General features: G+C 56.7%; 1 protein-coding gene across 9 annotated transcripts; it reads left to right on the top strand.

Moving 5' to 3' along the window:
- The first annotated feature begins 306 nt into the window (after positions 1–306).
- RASGRP2 (RAS guanyl releasing protein 2) lies at positions 307–16342 on the top strand. Of its 9 annotated transcripts, none has more exons than XM_060019175.1 (17): positions 307–335; positions 3437–3577; positions 4224–4326; positions 4872–4934; positions 5262–5393; positions 6161–6311; positions 6510–6683; positions 6843–6959; positions 8709–8990; positions 9960–10037; positions 10244–10366; positions 10697–10812; positions 13878–14019; positions 14286–14322; positions 14902–15078; positions 15952–16016; positions 16181–16342. In XM_060019175.1, the coding sequence occupies exons 2-16, from the start codon at positions 3505–3507 to the stop codon at positions 16008–16010; spliced, it is 1827 nt and encodes a 608-aa protein (XP_059875158.1). In that variant the 5' UTR covers positions 307–335; positions 3437–3504; the 3' UTR covers positions 16011–16016; positions 16181–16342. The 9 variants fall into 9 exon arrangements, with proteins under 9 accessions (XP_059875158.1, XP_059875155.1, XP_059875154.1 ...); XM_060019172.1 differs by lacking the exon at positions 307–335 and adding an exon at positions 451–547; XM_060019171.1 differs by lacking the exon at positions 307–335 and adding an exon at positions 652–839.
- Positions 16343–17246: the final 904 nt, after the last annotated feature.

The raw sequence follows: 17246 nt of genomic DNA, 5'->3' as shown, positions 1-17246 counted from the left end.
AAGGGGGGGGCGGCCTGTGGGGGCAGGGCCCGGACTCTCCTGCCCACTTCCAAGCGTCATCCTCCACGCCTCTCTTCCCAGTGCTGTGTCCATACTAGGTCAGCGGCCTGCTAGGCTGGCCGGGGGCGTGGCATCCGCCCGGGTGGGGCCCACCCGGGCCGGGAGCTGGGACTTAGGCCGAGGCCTCCAGGACTACTGAAGATCCATGCGGTTGGGGGCCAGACTCAAAAGGGGGAGGAGCCTCTGGGTGGTTGGCGGCTTCTTGACTCCGCCCCTAACCCCGCCCCACTGCGGCGTTTAAGGGTCTCTCAGCAGGTGGCTGCGCTAGGTCCAAAGTAAGGAGAGTGTTAGGGCGGGGGACACACACAGACCGTCTAGGCTAGGCCGGTGTTGCCCCTCCTCACTTGGGGAAACTAAGGACCAGAAGGGGCCTGTTTGTAGGTCTCGTTTTACCGAGATTGAGGTGTGGGGGTGGTCCTGCCTCCGCAGCCGGGTAGCAGGGCGGGGCAAGCCTTAGAAGATTTGTTTGGGGCCCGATGGTTTCACAGTGAGTGTGTTTGAACCTGAACAGCCGGAAACGGTTACCGGCTCCCCTAGGCCCGGCTTGTGGGGACCCCAACCGCCTGCGGCTTCCCCTCCCAAGTTCCTCTCTGCCGGGGGGTGGGGGGGGCGTTGGCCAGGCCTCCAGGCTCCAGTTTTCTAGCTGCGGAGAACCCACCCGTCGCTTGCAGCTGCCCCTTTTCATCTGGCCTCATGGGGAGCCAGGCTTCCGGGGCCCCAGTCCCTCCTGTGTGAACTGGAGCTCCCTCTATCCCCAGACCTCGAGGCCCCTTCTCCAGGTAGCCGCGTTTTCATTCCTCCCTCCCCACAAGCCCCTCTCCCCCAAGTGTTCCCACCTTGTCCTAGCCCCTCCCCCAGGCTATCACAAGGACCCGCCGCGCCCACGCCCCAGATCTCTACCCAACCTGTGCCCCCCGCTGCCCGCAGGAAGACGCCCGGCCCCAGGCCGGGTTAGCCCCGTGGGAACGGTTTGTCTCGAAAACAGGAACCCGGGCCGGGGGCTGGGCGGGGCGCCCCTTCCCCACCGCAGTCTGCTTCCTGCCCCTCCCGGCTTCCTCTGCCCCACACCAGGCTGGGCGGGGGACAGGGGGGTGTCTGTGATGGGGGGAGAGGACCGGTGGTTTAGTTCCCCCCTTCCATGTCCCGTGCGGCCTGACCTCCCCTCACCCACCCTCGGCGCGGCCCGTGGCGCAGCCCCCCCGCCCGCGGCCCTCGTCTCCCGGGCGGCGCGGCAGGGCAGGGGTTAAGCTGCCGCAGGGACCGCCGCGTGCGGGGCGAGAGTGAGCCCCCGATGGGGGAGGCGCAGCCGCCGGTGCGGAGCCCGGCGCAGGGGCGGGAGGGGAGGGGAGGGGAGGGGAGAGGAGGGGGCGGCCGCGGCGCGGGGGCGGGGCGGCGGGGAGCGGGGCCGCGGCGCGGAGAGCGGGCGGGAGCCGCAGCCGCAGCGAGGTCGGCGGGCGGGAGAGCACGGAGGTGGCGCCAGTCGGGCCGGGTGCGGGCTTCTTGCCGCGGGTCCCAAGTGTGAGTGAATGAGCGCGGGGCGGGGGGGTGCTCAGGGCAGAGGAGGCCCGGCCCCTAGGGGCCCTTGAGGGCGGCGCAGACGGGCTGGGGGCGGCGGGTGGGTTGGTGGGTGGGGAATCTGCGGCCCGGGTCAGGGCTTAGGAGGGACCTGCCGAGAGACCCGAAGCTCCCTGGACAAGCGCGGGAGGGGGCGGCAAACGGGGCGCACCCGGCTCTTCCTAGCCACGTCTCAGCGGGACCTTCCCCGGCGAAGCCCCCATTTGACAGATGAGAAAATTGAGGCTTCGAGAGACCAAGTGACTCTCAAGGTCACACAGCGAGGAAGCGGGAGAGCCGGGGGGGTGATGACTCTGGGTGGCTCCTAGGAAAAGTCTACCAGAGAACTCCATAGAGGAGCCCCCCGCTCCCCCCCCCCCGCAGCCCGGGGGAGTATGTGTAGGGGCGGGGTACCTTCTGTGGGGCAAGGCTTTGCCAGCGTCCGTGGGTACGGGATGTCAGGTCGCTGGGGCCGCAGGGCTGGCCCTAGATCGCAGATGAAGGGGGCGGGGGCGGAATGGGCGTGTGTGCATACCCACCGGGTGTGTGCATGTGTGGGAGAGTGTACATGCGTGTAGGTGCACTGCCTTGCGCGTGTGCACACGTGTGCGGATGTCGCGCTGCTGTGGCCGCGGAACTCCAGGCTGGCCTGGCTGTAGTGAGCAGCAGGGCCGGAAGCCGGCCGCTCCAACGGGTTTGCATTCTGGGGTAGAGAGCTGGGTATGTGTGTCCGAGGTTTCCTTCGTTCAGGTGTGCGAGGTCTGTGGGTGCCATTGTGTGTGAGAGAGAGAGTATGGGAGGTAATTGCCTGAGGCTCGGCTTCTTGGGAGCCTCAGGCATTCTTGCACCCCGATGTGGGTCCCTGGTCTCGGGTGTGGAATGAGTGTCTCTGCATGGGTGCGTATATTCCCGCCAGTGACTGGAGCGGCTGGTGGAGTCGTACAGGCACTCTCCACCCCGCACGGTGCTAGCGCCCCCTTCTGGGCACCCTGCTCTGTGCTCGAGTGTGGACGGCCTGTGTGTGCACTCAGTTCGACTGTGCAGTATGGGGACCTGCGTCAGGGTCCGGGGATGAAGATAGCCTGCGGAAGGTCTGAGCCGGGACCCTTGGGGCCTTCACGGAGGAGGTGGCTTGGGAGCGCGCGGTTCCCAGGCTCAGGCTTCCCGCTGACGCCTCCGGGCCGCAGTGGGTTCCCCGCTCCGCCCTCTCCGCCCCCCACCCCCCCGCCCCAGGAATGTTCCTCTCCGCTCCGGCCCGCCTCCCCAGTGGCAGGCCCCTGGGGGCTGCCACAGCCCCGCCTTCCTTTCCGGGGAGCCCAGGAGGGGGCGACGCGGGCAGGACGCCTGGGTTCCTCCCCCCTCTCATCCCAGGGAGAAATTCCTCCGAGGTCCCCTCAGGCTCTGGGTTCCCAAAATAACCCTGCGGGGGAAGGGAGGCTGTGAAGGGAGGGAAGCGGGAGGGGCGCAGAACTGAGCTGCGGGGTGCTGCAGGTGCCTCTGGGGAGAGGACGTGAGGAGAAGAGGGCCTGCGGGGAGGGGGGCTGGGACACTAACCAGCCCCCCGAGTTCTGGCTCGTCCCTATCCCCGGGGAGTCCCTCAGCCCTCCCACGACTCCAAGGGTGGGCCGGAAGCTTCTTGGTCAGTTCGTTTCCCAACCGGTGGGTTGCAACATCCCGGGCCAGTTAACCCCAGGAGTGGCCGCGGCGGACGACTCCGCCCCTGCCCAGCAGGGGGCGTGCCTGCCCCGCCCCATTTCTGTCCGCGGGGCCGCGCCCCTGGCCCGCGCCTCCGCAGACTCCGGATCTGTCTCTCCCGGGACAGGGGTCAGGTCCGAGCCCCGTGGAGGCTCTCGGAGCGCAGCTTGGCCCAGCCTACCCGCGCCGCAGGCCATGGCGGGCACCCTGGACCTGGACAAGGGCTGCACGGTGGAGGAGCTGCTCCGTGGTTGCATTGAAGCCTTCGGTGAGTGGCACGGGAGGACACGCCCAGCCTGAGACCAGCCGGGAGCCTGAACCCTGACCCCTGCCTCCCAGGGCAGACCTCTGCCCAACTCGCATCCTGCAGCCTCTTTGGCGAAAGTCTCCTCTTCATCCCGGGGTAGAGAGATCCACACGGTGCAGAAAGAGAAAAGGTTTCCCTTCCCTAGTATACCAGCGTTGAAGGGAGGAGCGACGGGGTCCCTAGACTCTGACCCACGAGGACCGTTATCTGTCTCCCCGGGGGATCCGGAGGAACTCGCTGTTGCGGCCTGGAAGCTGTTTCCGGCTGATGGGGGGTGGCTTATCTGGTGAAGGGGTGCCCCTTCCCCAGGCACTCAGGAAATGACCTCTGGATTCTTGACCCCGCGGAACCCGTCTCCTTCCGCCCCAGCTGGTTCCCCTCCAGACTACAGGCCCGACTCAGACGCTCCTCTCCTCTAGTTCCTCGGATCCTGCCTTATCCCTCTTCCACCCTACCTTTACTTTATAATCTGCCTCCTGGTTTCGGAGCCCTGGGAAAGCCGGAGGCGGCCGGGAGCCAGAAACCCGGCAGGCTGCGGGGTAGGGTTTAGGGACCGAAGCTGCGGGACGTAGGGTCAACCCGCTTCTCCTTGACCCCTCGGAGTTAGATGACTCCGGGAAGGTGCGGGACCCGCAGCTGGTGCGCATGTTCCTCATGATGCACCCCTGGTACATCCCTTCCTCTCAGCTGGCGGCAAAACTGCTGTACGTATATCCTTCGCCGGCCTCGCCAAGGGCCCTGCAGTCCGCATCCATAAGCGAGCCCCGCTGCCCAGCGCGGGCAGAGGATGGGCTTCGCTCCTAGAGCGTGGGCCACTCCCACATCACAGAATTCAGGATTGGCCCAGGCTGCAGCTAGGGCCTAAGCTCCACCCCTTTCCTCCCCTTAGACCTAAGGCCCCGTCCCCGGGTCTCTCCCCAGCCTAGGCCTTGCTCTGTCCTCCCCACAGCCTAGGACCTGTTCCTACTCCCAGCGCAGGTCCTGCCTCTTGCTTCTCTCCCAGAACCCAGGTCCTGCTCTCAGCCTCTCCCAGAATCTGGCCCCCATTCCATCCAGGCACCCTCCCAAAGCTCACACCTCACCTCTGCTTTCAGCCCCTTTCCAGAGCTTGGGCCCTGCCCGCCCCGGACCCCACCCCTAGAATTTCTCCTAGAACCAGGCCCTGCCCTCAGCCTCCCCCAAGAACTCGGGTTCCCTCCCCCGCCTCCTGTTCTCGAGTAAGTCTCCATGCTTGCTTTCCTTAACTCTGCTTCACCTACCAACAATCCCGGAAGGACGACTCCAGTTCGCTTCAGGTGAAAACATGCCATCTGGTCAGGTGAGTCTTCCTCTTGGGGCTCTGTCCCCTCCTCTCCTCCCTTATCTCAGGCTTCAGACTGGCCTGAAGGAGTGGAAATAGCTCGTTCTGGAAGCTGGTCATGTGGGTTTGAACCTGGCTCTGTCCATGGTGGTGGTGCTGCCGCAGGCTTGCCCCTTCCTGGTCCTGGCCCGGTCCCTGTTTTCTGATCTGCCCAGTGCGGGTAGGGAAGGAAAGAGCTGGGCAAGGGGAACCACAGTTCGAGGCTCTTTCCCCCTCTCTGGGGGACTACAGTCCTAGGGGATGGTGGGGGAAGGGCTGCCTTGAGTGACTCTGAACCTCCACCAGGTACTGGATCTCAGCATTCCCAGCAGAGTTTGATTTGAATCCTGAGCTCGCTGAGCAGATCAAGGAGCTGAAGGCTCTGCTAGACCAAGAAGGGAACCGCCGGCACAGCAGCCTCATCAACATCGAGAGCGTGTGCGTGGGGGGAGCTCGGAGGGCTGGGCAGGGCACTCAGCATCCTACACCATCTGCACTTAATAAATGTTTGTCGAATTGAATGGGTGAGGGTCATGTCACTCTTGCTTAAAAACCTTCTATGGCTTCCTATCGTCTTCAAAATGCCTCGGCTGGGGATTAAGGCCTTTCATAGTCTCAGGCCAGCTTGGCATTCCTGCCTCATCTTCCACAGCCCACCACCCCATACCAGGCACCTCATACTGCAGCTGCACGGGTCCACTCACCATTCTGCAGCTCCTGCATCCTTTCCCACCATGGCACTTTGCTCATGTCCCCTTGCCTCCTCCTCCGTGTTATCAAAACTTAGCACAAGTGTGGAGTGTCTGTGGACTCTTTCAGGGCAGAATTTGTCATTCCTGCCTCTGTTCCTCCATGACACTTCGTGCAGACCTCTGCCCAAAGACCTCCACACTTGTGCCACGCTATTTCGTGATTGTTTGTTTCTGTGTCTGTCTCCCTCAGTAGACTGTGAGCTCCTCGGGGGCAGGAACCGTGTCTTGCTCATCTCTGTACCCCCAGCGCCTAGCACAGTGCCTGGCACAGAGTAGGTCTTCCATAAATCTGTGTTGAGTGTGTGATGAGGGGGAGATTGCAGGAGGTGCTGGGACTGGGGACATTCGTGCTCTGCACAGTGTCTCGCGGTCAGCGTGAGTGGCATGAGTGTAGGGCCATGAGGGGTGGGGCATCTCCAGCAAAGGACTCACTGCCCCGCCCCACTCCCCCAGCCCCACCTACAAGTGGAATCGGCAGGTGACCCAGAGGAACCCTGTGGAACAGAAAAAGCGCAAGATGTCCCTGTTGTTCGACCACCTGGACCCCATGGAGCTGGCAGCACATCTCACCTACTTGGAATATTGCTCCTTTTGCAAGATCCTGGTGCGGCCCAATGGCCTTCAGTCAGGGAGCGGGTGTGGGCTGGGGAGGGGGTGCCAGGAGGGGCAGGGTCTCTGGGATAGGTGGGGTCACAGGGTGGGTCTGGGGTTTCAATGTAACCACCAAAGGGCCGCTGGAGGATGAGGAGCGGCCATTGGTGAGGGGAGGGGCCCCAGGGTGCTGAGGCCACTGTGCCTGCAGTTCCAGGACTATCACAGTTTTGTGACTCACGGCTGCACCGTGGACAACCCTGTCCTGGAGCGATTCATCTCCCTCTTCAACAGTGTCTCGCAGTGGGTGCAACTCATGATTCTCAGCAAGCCCACAGCCCCGCAGCGGGCCCTGGTCATCACACACTTCGTCCACGTTGCAGAGGTGCCTGCTCCTCCCCTTCCCCCCAACCTCCCAAATTGCCAGTAGGGCTGAGTCCCTCCTTTCCCCTAACCCACTGCCAGGTCTTCTCCAGAAAAGCTGAGCCAAATTCTGGGCCCACTCAGTGACTCACTGCCTCATCTCTCTCCATTTATTCCCCAGAAACTCCTGGAGCTGCAGAATTTCAACACGCTGATGGCGGTGGTCGGGGGCCTGAGCCACAGCTCCATCTCCCGCCTCAAGGAGACCCACAGCCACGTGAGCCCAGAGACCATCAAGGTGCTTGAGACTCGGGGGGTCAGGGGAATGGCCTGGTCAGCCTTCCCAGGGCTGGCCTCGCTGAGAACTCCCAGCAGTGCTGGGGGCTGGGCACTCCCTCTTCATTTGATAAATGAGGAAACTGAGTCTGGGGGTTAAATCCTTTTCCAGTTGCACAGTGAAAGCAGCAGAGTGGAGTCTCACAGGTCTGCCGAACTTCAAAGCTCGTGCTTTACTCTTCCCCTGCTTATTTTATTTTATTTTATTTTATTTGGTCGTGCCGCACACATGTGGGATCTTAGTTCCCTGACCAGGGATCAAACCCGTGCCCCCTGCAGTGGAAGCACCGAGTCTTAACCACGGGACCACCAGGGAAGTCCCTATTTTATTTTAAAAAACATAACTGGTGACATACATATAGAAAAGTCTATAGAACATAGGTACAGTTAAAAAAAATTAGAAAACGCCTGTGTAACTACCACTCAGGTCAAGAAGTAGAACACTGCCAGCCCCCGAAGCTCGCAGCACCTTAGCGCATAACTCCGTCCTCATCAGAGGCAAACAATGTCATAACATTCCTAAGGATGATGACCTTGCTTTTCTTTCTTTCTTTTTAAAAATTTTTATTTATTTATTCATTTATTTTGGCCATACTGCGCGGCATGTGGGATCTTAGTCCCCAAACCCGTGCTCCCTGCAGTGAAAGCTCAGAATCCTAACCACTGGACCACCAGGGAATTCCTGACCTTGTTTTTCTTGATAGCTTTACCACCTGTGCATGCATCCCAAAAGCATGTGCGTTTCTTGTTGCCTGTTTTTGAACCTCCTATGAATGGAATCGTGTTGTATACGTGATTTTACTCCTTGCTTCTTTCATTCTTACATTCTGTTATGTGGAGCAATTGTTCATTCACTTCCGTTACCGTATAATGTTTTAGTCCACCCCGATTTGTGTATCTCCTCTACTATTGAACATTTGGGGTTTTTCCAGTTTGGGCTGTTACGAATGATACCACTAAGAATATTCTTCGAAATCATCGTCCTGTGCTGCTCTGCCTCCCTGATCCTCAGTTTCCTCTCCTGTGAAATGGTTTTTTAAAAAATTATTTATTTATTTATTTTCTTTATGTTTTTGGCTGTGTCGGGTCTTAGCTGCGGCACGTGGGGTCTTCATTGAAGCTTGCGGGATCTTTTGTTGCGACGTGGGCTCTTCATTGTGGCGTGCGGGCTTCTCTCTAGTTGTGGCGCACAGGTTCCAGAGCGCTGGGCTCTGTAGTTTGCGGCACGCAGGCTCTCTTGTTGAGGCACGCGAGCTCAGTAGTTGCGGCACAGGGGCCTAGATGCCTCGCGGCATGTGGGATCTTAGCTCCCTGACCAAGGATCAAACCCGTGTCCCCTGCATTGGAAGGTGGGTTCTTTACCACTGGACCACCAGGGAAGTCCCCTCTTCTGTTAAATGTTGATGATAATCTGTGCCCAGGCCTGGTGTAGAGGTGTGGTATTTGGTAGTGGGTGTCCCTTTGAACTCGTGACCTATGAATTCTGATTCCCAGGGGCTAAGGGAGCCAGTGTTGGGGGATAGTGAGGGAGGCTTTTGACCTTTCACCCATCCCTGACCCTGACTCCACATCCTCTCCCACATTTCCAGGGCTGGGCAGGGGAAGGAGAGCTGAGCTTGAGATATGTGATGTGTACGTGATGTGTGTGTGTGTGTGTGTGTGTGTGTGTGTGTGTGTGTGTGTGTGTGACCCTCTGCCCTTTGTCCCCCAGCTCTGGGAAGGTCTGACAGAACTAGTGACGGCCACTGGCAACTATGGCAACTACCGGCGCCGGCTGGCAGCCTGCGTGGGTTTCCGCTTCCCCATCTTGGGTGTGCACCTCAAGGACCTGGTGGCCCTGCAGCTGGCGCTGCCTGACTGGCTGGACCCCACCCGGACCCGACTTAATGGGGCCAAGATGAAGCAGCTCTTCAGCATCCTGGAGGAGCTGGCCATGGTGACCAGCCTTCAGCCCCCAGTGCAAGCCAACCCCGACCTGCTGAGCCTGCTGACGGTGAGGGGCCAGGCAGCAGGGTCGACAGCTGCACCTGGTCCTGCAGGCTCGGCCTTGGGTTCTCAGTTATGATCGAAGAACTGACACCCAGCCTGGGCCCCAAGGCTGGAGTGAACTTGGAGAAGGGTTCTAGGCTCCAGATGGGGCTGTGGGCCCCTGAGGCTAGCATGTGGACTTGAGGCTGGGCCTGGGCCCTGGGTTGAGTTCCTAGCAGTGGGCTGTGTTCAAGGTTTGGGGTCAGACTCTGGATTCTGGGTGTAGGGGTGGCTTTTATTTTATTTTTTTAATTTTTAGTTTTTGGCTGTGCTTCGTGGCTTGTGGGATCTTAGTTCCCTGACCAGGGATGGAACCCGCACCCTCGGCAGTGAGAGGGCCGAGTCCTAACCCCGGACTGCCAGGGAGTTCCCCAGGGGCGGCTTTTAAACATGGCCCTGAGCTCTGAGTTTCTGGGCTTGGTCTTTGACTTGGTTTTGAGCCCTAGCGTAGGAGTTGGGTTCTAGTCCAGATCTGGACTAGGTTCTGATCGTTGGGCTGGGGCTTAGGTTTTAAGGCTTGGTGTGAAGTCTTACCTGTTTCTAGGTTCCGGACTGAGATGGGGATTGGAATCTGAGCTGGAGTCTGGTGGCTGGGCGGGGTCAATCTGAGCTGGAGTCTGGTGGCTGGGCGGGGTTCTATGTTGGCGGGAATCTCAGAGCTCTCAGCTGGGTTGCGACCTGGAGTCTCGGCTGAGATCTTGACAGTGCCTTGTGTTCAAGGTTTGGGGCCGAGATACAGGTTCTGGTCTGTGTGCTAGGCTGGCGTGTGGTTGCTGGGATGTGTTCTAAGCTGGCCTTCGTCCTGAGTCTAGCTTCTGGGCCAGGCTCGGGGCTGGGCTGCGACCTCTAGGTGGACCTGTGGGTCTGAGTTCTGGGCAGTGGGCTCCTGAGAGCAGCGGAGGCCAGTGGGCGTGATCAGACCTGTATGTCCCAGGTGTCTCTGGATCAGTATCAGACAGAGGATGAGCTCTACCAGCTGTCCCTGCAGCGGGAACCGCGCTCCAAGTCCTCGGTGAGGGACGGAATCGCTGCGTACCCACTCGGCCCATCCTCTTCCTCCCCCACCTCTGCCCTCCTGGGAGTTCCAAGATTAGAGGCTACCTCACCCATCCTGCTCGTTGGGCAGGCTTCCTTGTCCCCAGGGCTTGCCCTCTCTCCTCCACTGGGCCCTGGGCTTCCTCACCTCTGGCCCTCTCTCAGCCTCGACCATTCCCACAGCCAACCAGCCCCACCAGCTGCACGCCGCCTCCCCGGCCCCCGGTGCTGGAGGAGTGGACCTCAGCGGCCAAACCCAAGCTGGATCAGGCACTCATGGTGGAGCACATTGAGAAGATGGTGGAGGTGAGACTCCGTGGCAGCCAGCTCTGGAGTCTGCGGGGTGGGGGGACAGGTCCGTAGTGGTCAATCAAGGCTAGTTTTGCCAGGGCACTGCCCTGGGAGCCACCACCAGTGCCAGGTTCAAGGGCCAACACTCAGTCTCCAGAAGGCACGGGGTGCAGCTGATAGGTGGGGTTGGGATGGGGGTACGGAGAAGGGAGGTGGTGGGGGAGACAGACAGCTGCACACGGCTGAGACGCCCGCCCTTCATCACTAGGACTGGGAATGTGGGCAGGGTGGGGCTAATGCTCCTTTTATCCTCCCCTCCCCCATGTGTCCCTCTGTGTACTCCAGTCTGTGTTCCGGAACTTCGATGTCGATGGGGACGGCCACATCTCACAGGAGGAGTTCCAGATCATCCGTGGGAACTTTCCTTACCTCAGCGCCTTTGGGGACTTCGACCAGAACCAGTGAGGAGGCCTGGGGGCAGGGGGAGAGGGAAAGCAGACTCACTTCCCCTTGGGTTTTAGTTTCCTCCCGTGCAAGATGAGGACATTGAACCAGATGATCTTGAGGGAGGAAGCCACCCATGTGGGGAGGGGCTCTTATTTTCGGGGAGGCTTCCAGCTGCAGAGGCACAGGGTTACCTCACTTATTCAGACCGAAGAGGGGGTGGGGGGACTCCACCTGAATCTTGCAAAGACGGTGGCCTGGGGACTGTGGCTACATAAATGCTATCTTATTTGTGGAGCTCACAGCTGGCAAAAGGCGTGGGCACGGCGAACTCCTGGGTAGCCTGTCCTCATGAATAGATAAGAAAGGCCCGCAATTCGCAGCACCCACTTGCTTATCAACAATTCACAATTCACATGCTGACAATTTGGACAAGCAGCTGGTTCTCTGGAGTAGGTTAAACATGCACCCATGTTCGCACCCTGGCTTTGCTGAGCGGACAAAATTCCAATCAAAATTTATAGTCCATCCCAGGTCGATTTACTTTTCAATGTTATCCATATTTCAAAAAGCTGGGGTTTTTCCCATATTATAAAAATGCCTGGTTAAAAAAAAATCCAGGTAGCAAAATAGATTTATAGTGAGCAAAGTGTAAAAGGTAAGAAGTGAAAATTCCCTCCCTCCTTTCCCACTCAGAGGTTGTCATTAGTAACTATGTTAGTAACATTACTGGTGTGGCAATGCCTGTATCTTTCCAGTCTTTTTTTCATGCGTGTTGCAAATTGTTAGCGAATTTGTCTGTGTCTGTTTCATAGACAAACAGGATGATGGTATAAATCTAGTTCCGCCAGTGGCGTTCATTGTAGTTGCTTTGTTTCTCCTCCCAGCGTTGGGAACAAATAGTTGAAAACAGAGTTTTCTCTGAGTTGAAAACAGTTCCCTGTCACCTCCCTGCGTTAGGGTGGAGTTTTTCCAGGCCACACTTTTAGGGAGGGTGCAGCCCTTGGAGACCTTCAAGGCGTCAGCTTCATGCAGGCGTCTCAGCCTTAACTCCCCACCTCCTGCAGGCCCCAGGCAGGTATCAAAATCCAGCACCCGGCTCCTGGGGCAGCCACAGCTCACTGAATCAATTCGAAGATCTCTCTTTGTTTCTGAAACTTGGGGGATTCCGTTCTTACAAACTCACCTATGCATTTAAAGCAATTTTTGATATATTTTAAGCAGCATCTGGGTATTTGTGGCAGTAGGGTTTTCAGGGTTTTTTGTTTTTGTTTTTAAATCACTGTCTTGACAGAACTGCATGCTTTGTGTTTTTTTACTTTTGTTTTCCACTTAAACCCTCATCATGGACATCTTTCCAGGCCGATTCATGCAGAACTACCTCATTCTTTAGAACAGCTGCAGAGTATTACACTGTGTGGCTGGGCCATCATTTGCCTCACCATTCTCCTGCTGATGGACACGTAGACTGTTCCCAGTTTTTCGCTATTAATATCCACCATGCTACTGTGAACATCTTTGTACCCATGCACTCAGACCACTATTTTTGTAGGAGAAATTCCTAGAAGTGGGATAATTGGATCAAAAGATATGCACATTCTAAATTAGAAGAGAGACTGCCAAGGTGACCTCAGGCAAGGTTGTGCCAGCTTGCACTCCCATCAGCAGTGAACGAGTGCCCATTTCCCAACTTCCTTGCCAACAGTGGATGCTATAATAAGCTTTACAATTTTGCCAGTCTAATTGGCAAATGGCGTCTTGGTTAAATCTGCATTTCTTTAATACTAGTGGGGGTAGGAGATCTTCATATGTTTACTGGCCACTTCTATTTCTTCTGTAAATTACCTGTTCATGTCCTTTGTCCATTATTCCACTGGGTTTGTGAGTCTTTTTCTCATTGATTTCTAGAATCTCTGTTAATGGATATTAACCCTTGGTGTTGAATATGTTTGCAAATATTTTCTCCCAGTCTGTCATTTATGTTGTCCTTTTCCATATAAAATTTTTTTAAAATGTGTGCTCAATATGTCAGTCTTTTCCTTTATGGCTTCTCGGATTTGTGTTATGCGTAGAAAGGCCTTCATCCCCTCAAGATTACAAAATTCTTCCCTTATACCTTTTCAGATACTTTGAAATTCTTATGTTTTACATTAGTGTTCTGAATTTAGTGGGAATTAAGTTTTCATGAACAGTGTGAGATAGGAGCCTAGGTTTACATATTTTCATAAACCATCAGTCGTCCCAATGTACCACTGATTTGAAGGACAACCTGGATCACGTAAATACAATGGGCAGGCGTTTCCGACAAGGGCCACCCCTGGTGGAAATAGCTCCCAGTGACCCAGCATCTATTAACCATTACAGATGCTGTTGTCAATGTTCCATGTGCACTATCTCATTTAAGCCTTACCCAAAGGCCTCTGAGGTGTAGGAACTATCATCGTCCCCATTTATAGAAGAGGAAACCGAGGGATGGGGCTTGAAGTCACACAGAGAAGAAGTAGAGCCCAAATTTGAACTGAGTTCTGTCCATCTCCAGAGCACGTGCTCACTCTTTCCCTAAAATATGTGAATGGATGAAAAACAAGGGCTCCGTGGGGAAGCCCTGGATTACCTTTCTGGCAGGATTATGCAAGAGTGAGACAGGTGCAGCTTTTCCCAATCTTACCTGGTCCCCAAACTCATCAGAGATCTCTTAATTCTCAGGGCTCCGGACTGGTGTTCCACAGAGCTCACTTTGGGAAACAGAAGCTGATAATCCCATGGGGAAGTGCAGAGCAATTTTAGTTTACACACCAACTCTGTGAAGTGAGCAGGGCAGGAATTATGATCCCCATTTTTCCAGGGAGGAAACCCAGGGCAATTGACTTGCCCAAGACCACACAACTAGTTAGTAACAGCTACTACATCTGCCTGACTCCAAGTCTAGTGTTCTTTCTCTTTCCTGCACCAGGGGTCCAAAATCAGGAGTCGGTGAGGACCTTTAACTTGGTAGGGGTTTTTCCCAGTGGGATGGGTTAAGCTGGTGGTGGGTGGTCCCAGGGAGGCCCCCAGAGCTGAGGCCCTCCCCCTTCCCGGACAGGGATGGCTGCATCAGCAAGGAGGAGATGGTCTCCTACTTTCTGCGCTCCAGCTCTGTGCTGGGCGGCCGCATGGGCTTCGTACACAACTTCCACGAGAGCAACTCCTTGCGCCCGGTCGCCTGCCGCCACTGCAAGGCCCTGGTGAGCCCCCGCCCAAGCCACACCCCTCCAGCACCGGCCCCGCCCCATCCACGCCCACCCTCCCTTCTGGCCCCGCCCCTGCCAGAGCCTTCTCAGCCTAGGCAAACCTTAATTCCACCTGCCTCCCCTCTTGCTGTTCTGAACAAAACCCTGAGGGGGGCCCTAAGGCTCCAGAAAGGGTCAGTCCCACTCCCTGCCCATGGAAAGGAAGTAGAGTCATCCCCTCTAAACCCCTCCCCCCTACTACGGCCCCTCCTCTATTTCAGATCCTGGGCATCTACAAGCAGGGCCTCAAATGCCGAGGTGAGATGGAGTTGCAAGGCTGCTGGGCTGAGTTTTTTGGGAAGAGTTACTATCTGGGTGAATATTCTCATTTTGGTGGGGTAATTGCCAAGGAGTGAAGTACCTTAGAGCCAAAGAGGCATGCTGATTGATGTGAAGGGGGTAGCCTTTAACGGGACTTTTGTTGGGACTTCCCTGGCCATCCAGTGGGTAAGACTCCGTGCTTCCACTGCAGGGGGTGTGGGTTCGACCCCTGGTCTGGGAAGTAAGATCCCGCCTGCCTCGCAGTTTTGCCAAAAAAACCCCCCAGAAACCAAAAACCAAAACAAGCAAACCAAAAACCCAAAAAACAACCAACAACAAACAAACAAACAAAAACCAGGGCCTTTATTTTGGTGAGGCAGCTGCCCAGGAACAGGGAGCTTTGGAGAGGGCACAGACTGCCGAGTAGGATGAAGAGGCACTTGGAAAGGAGGCTCTTGTTTTGGTGGGGCAGCTGCTCAGGAGCAAAGGGACCTGGGGAGAGGTGCAGGCCTGTGGAATGGGGTGAAGGGTATTCTGATCAGTTGATCTGGCTGGGCTCCCCATCTGCCTCCCCAGCCTGTGGTGTTAACTGCCACAAGCAGTGCAAGGATCGTCTGTCAGTTGAGTGCCGGCGCCGGGCCCAGAGTGTGAGTCTGGAGGGGTCTGCACCCTCACCCTCACCCACACATACCCACCATCGCGCCTTCAGCTTCTCCCTGCCCCGCCCTGGCAGGCGAGGCTCCCGGCCTCCAGGTAAGAAGGGGTCTCTTTTTGTACTGGCCTGTGGAGGGAGGGAAGCAAGGCCATGGTGGCATAGTATTACTTTCTCCAGGATGGAAATTATTGCAGAGTTTGTAATTGTCTTATTTTGGTAGGGTGATGGAGAAGGGCTGGACAGGTAAGGGTGTCAGAAGGTGACCAGGGAGCCCTCAACCCTCTGAGGCTGAGGAGGACAGAGACTAATAAATAAAAAAGAGTAAACGTGAAAGAGACTTCAAGATTCAATTTGCACTCTTATTTTGTTAGGGGGATTGACAATGGGTTGGAGAGGGAGTTTTGTGAGCCATTTGCCTGTGTTTCCCTTTTTGGCTGCTTTGGAGGCTATTCTGAGAAAAGTCCCTTGCCTCCCAAAGCTCCCAGCAGCTCTCTTGGGGCCATTGGTGGTTCTAGGTCAGTTTTCTGAATGACAATTCCTCAAATGATTATTTTGCTGAGAACACTCTGAACAACCATGTTCAACTGGGGTCTAAGGCAGTTGACCACAACTGTTCAGACTGGCATAAGTCCTCAAAAATAGAGGCAGGCACAGGGCATAAGTTCTCAGATACAGAAAAGATGAAACCATTTGCATTGAGCCTTCCAGAAGTGCTGGGGTCTAAAATGTAAAACACACACAAAACTGACATTTAAGCAAACCGCACCGATAAATCTGTGGCTGCAAAAAAGCTGTGGCAAAATGAAAATTTAGAAAAAGAGCCTCAAAAATTGGGCCTTTTGGTCATTCAGTGAATGATTGTGGATGGTTCTGCTTCTGGGATGGGGCCGGGTGCCTCCAGTGATGGGGGGAAGGGCTGCTGAGGGCACAGGGACCCAGGAATTGGTCCTGTGACACCCCCCTCCCTGCAGAGATCCGAGAGGAGGAGGTTCAGACGGTGGAGGATGGCGTGTTTGACATCCACTTGTAATTGATGGTGAGCCCCCCTGCAGCCTGGGCAGAGCCTCCCCACTCAGGGCTGGGGCAATGGGGGGATGGGTGGGACGGGCGCTCTGTCCAAATGGCCCAGGCCAGGTGGAATCCTGCTTTTTGGGGGAGTGGGGAGGGTCTTCCTCACAACCTCTGTTTTCTTCTTCCCAGCTGTGACTGGATCAAGCACTCATGCCTGCTTTGGAGAAAAGACTTGGACCAGAGCAGGGAGCCTGGGGCGCTGTGGCGGCAGGCCGGGGCTGGGGGGCGGGGTGTGAGGGTGGCATGCAGCTGAGGGCAGGGCCAGGGCTGGTGTCCCTAAGGTTGTACAGATTCTTGTGAATATTTGTGTTTTCCAGACGGAATAAAGGCCCAAGTAATTAACCTGGACTATCAGTGCCTAGAATCCTCGCGGGGGCAGAGGGCAGGGGTCCGTAAGCACAGGGACTAGAACTGTGGCGCAGGAAACTCTGTAGTCAGAGAATCTTGGGAGATCTGGAATCTCATGTGTCTGGAATCTTGGGGGGAGGTAGAATTGTGGGGGATAGAGCCTTAGAACCAGGAAACCGTGGAACAGAGAGTTTTGGGGGGAGGTCTAGAATCTCTAGGAGTCCAGAATCTTGGGGGCCTAAAACTTGAAAGTAGAATTGCTGAGCCTGGTGGTCATGTATAGCCATAGCCTTCAGCCCGCAGCTGAATTTCCCTTGCTTGACAGGTGGTCTTTCATCCTCTGCTTGTATACTTCCAGCAACGGGGAGCTCACTACAGAGAATCATGGGAGGGAGGGGGCAGCCCTGAGTGCTGGGTGTGGGGGAAGGAGCGAGGGGGGCACACTCCTTGGGCTTGCAGCCTCCTGGCCTGGCGCTGCTGCCAGCCAGAAGGACAGGGACTTCCAGAGGAAATGCATATCGATCCTGCTGTCAGCCTCTGGCAGCCTCTCCCAACCCAGCTCTTCCCTCCCGAGTTTGCAGCATGGAGGTTTTGGGGGGTCACCACTACCTGAGGAAGGCTAAGGCCACTTCAGAGGCTGGTCTTGGTGAGGAGGGTGGACTGGGGGTCTTCGAAAGGTTCTGAAGCTGAGCCAGGCTGCCCCTGGGGTGAGGAGGCTCTAGACAGCAGTCTGAGAATGGGAGCTACCTCCCCAGCTCCCCTCCCCCAAGCTGAGGCATGTCCTACAGCAACTGCGGGTTGTCCTGGGAGTGGAGGCCTGAGCACCCCAACTCCTACCTGCAAAGCA

This window comes from Delphinus delphis, chromosome 8 (genome assembly GCF_949987515.2).
Source record: "Delphinus delphis chromosome 8, mDelDel1.2, whole genome shotgun sequence".
In the NCBI taxonomy this organism is placed as follows: Eukaryota; Metazoa; Chordata; class Mammalia; order Artiodactyla; family Delphinidae; genus Delphinus; species Delphinus delphis.
This window is presented reverse-complemented; position numbering and strand designations above follow the sequence as displayed.

Excerpts from the sequence above, each read along its gene's own strand:
- RASGRP2 (XM_060019168.1), top strand. The coding sequence starts at position 2,227 with ATGTCGCGCTGCTGTGGCCGCGGAACTCCAGGCTGGCCTGGCTGTAGT. Across the intron at positions 6,312-6,509 it reads GCTCCTTTTGCAAGATCCTG|TTCCAGGACTATCACAGTTT; the intron begins GTGCGGCCCAAT and ends CTGTGCCTGCAG. Across the intron at positions 10,813-13,877 it reads GGGGACTTCGACCAGAACCA|GGATGGCTGCATCAGCAAGG; the intron begins GTGAGGAGGCCT and ends CTTCCCGGACAG.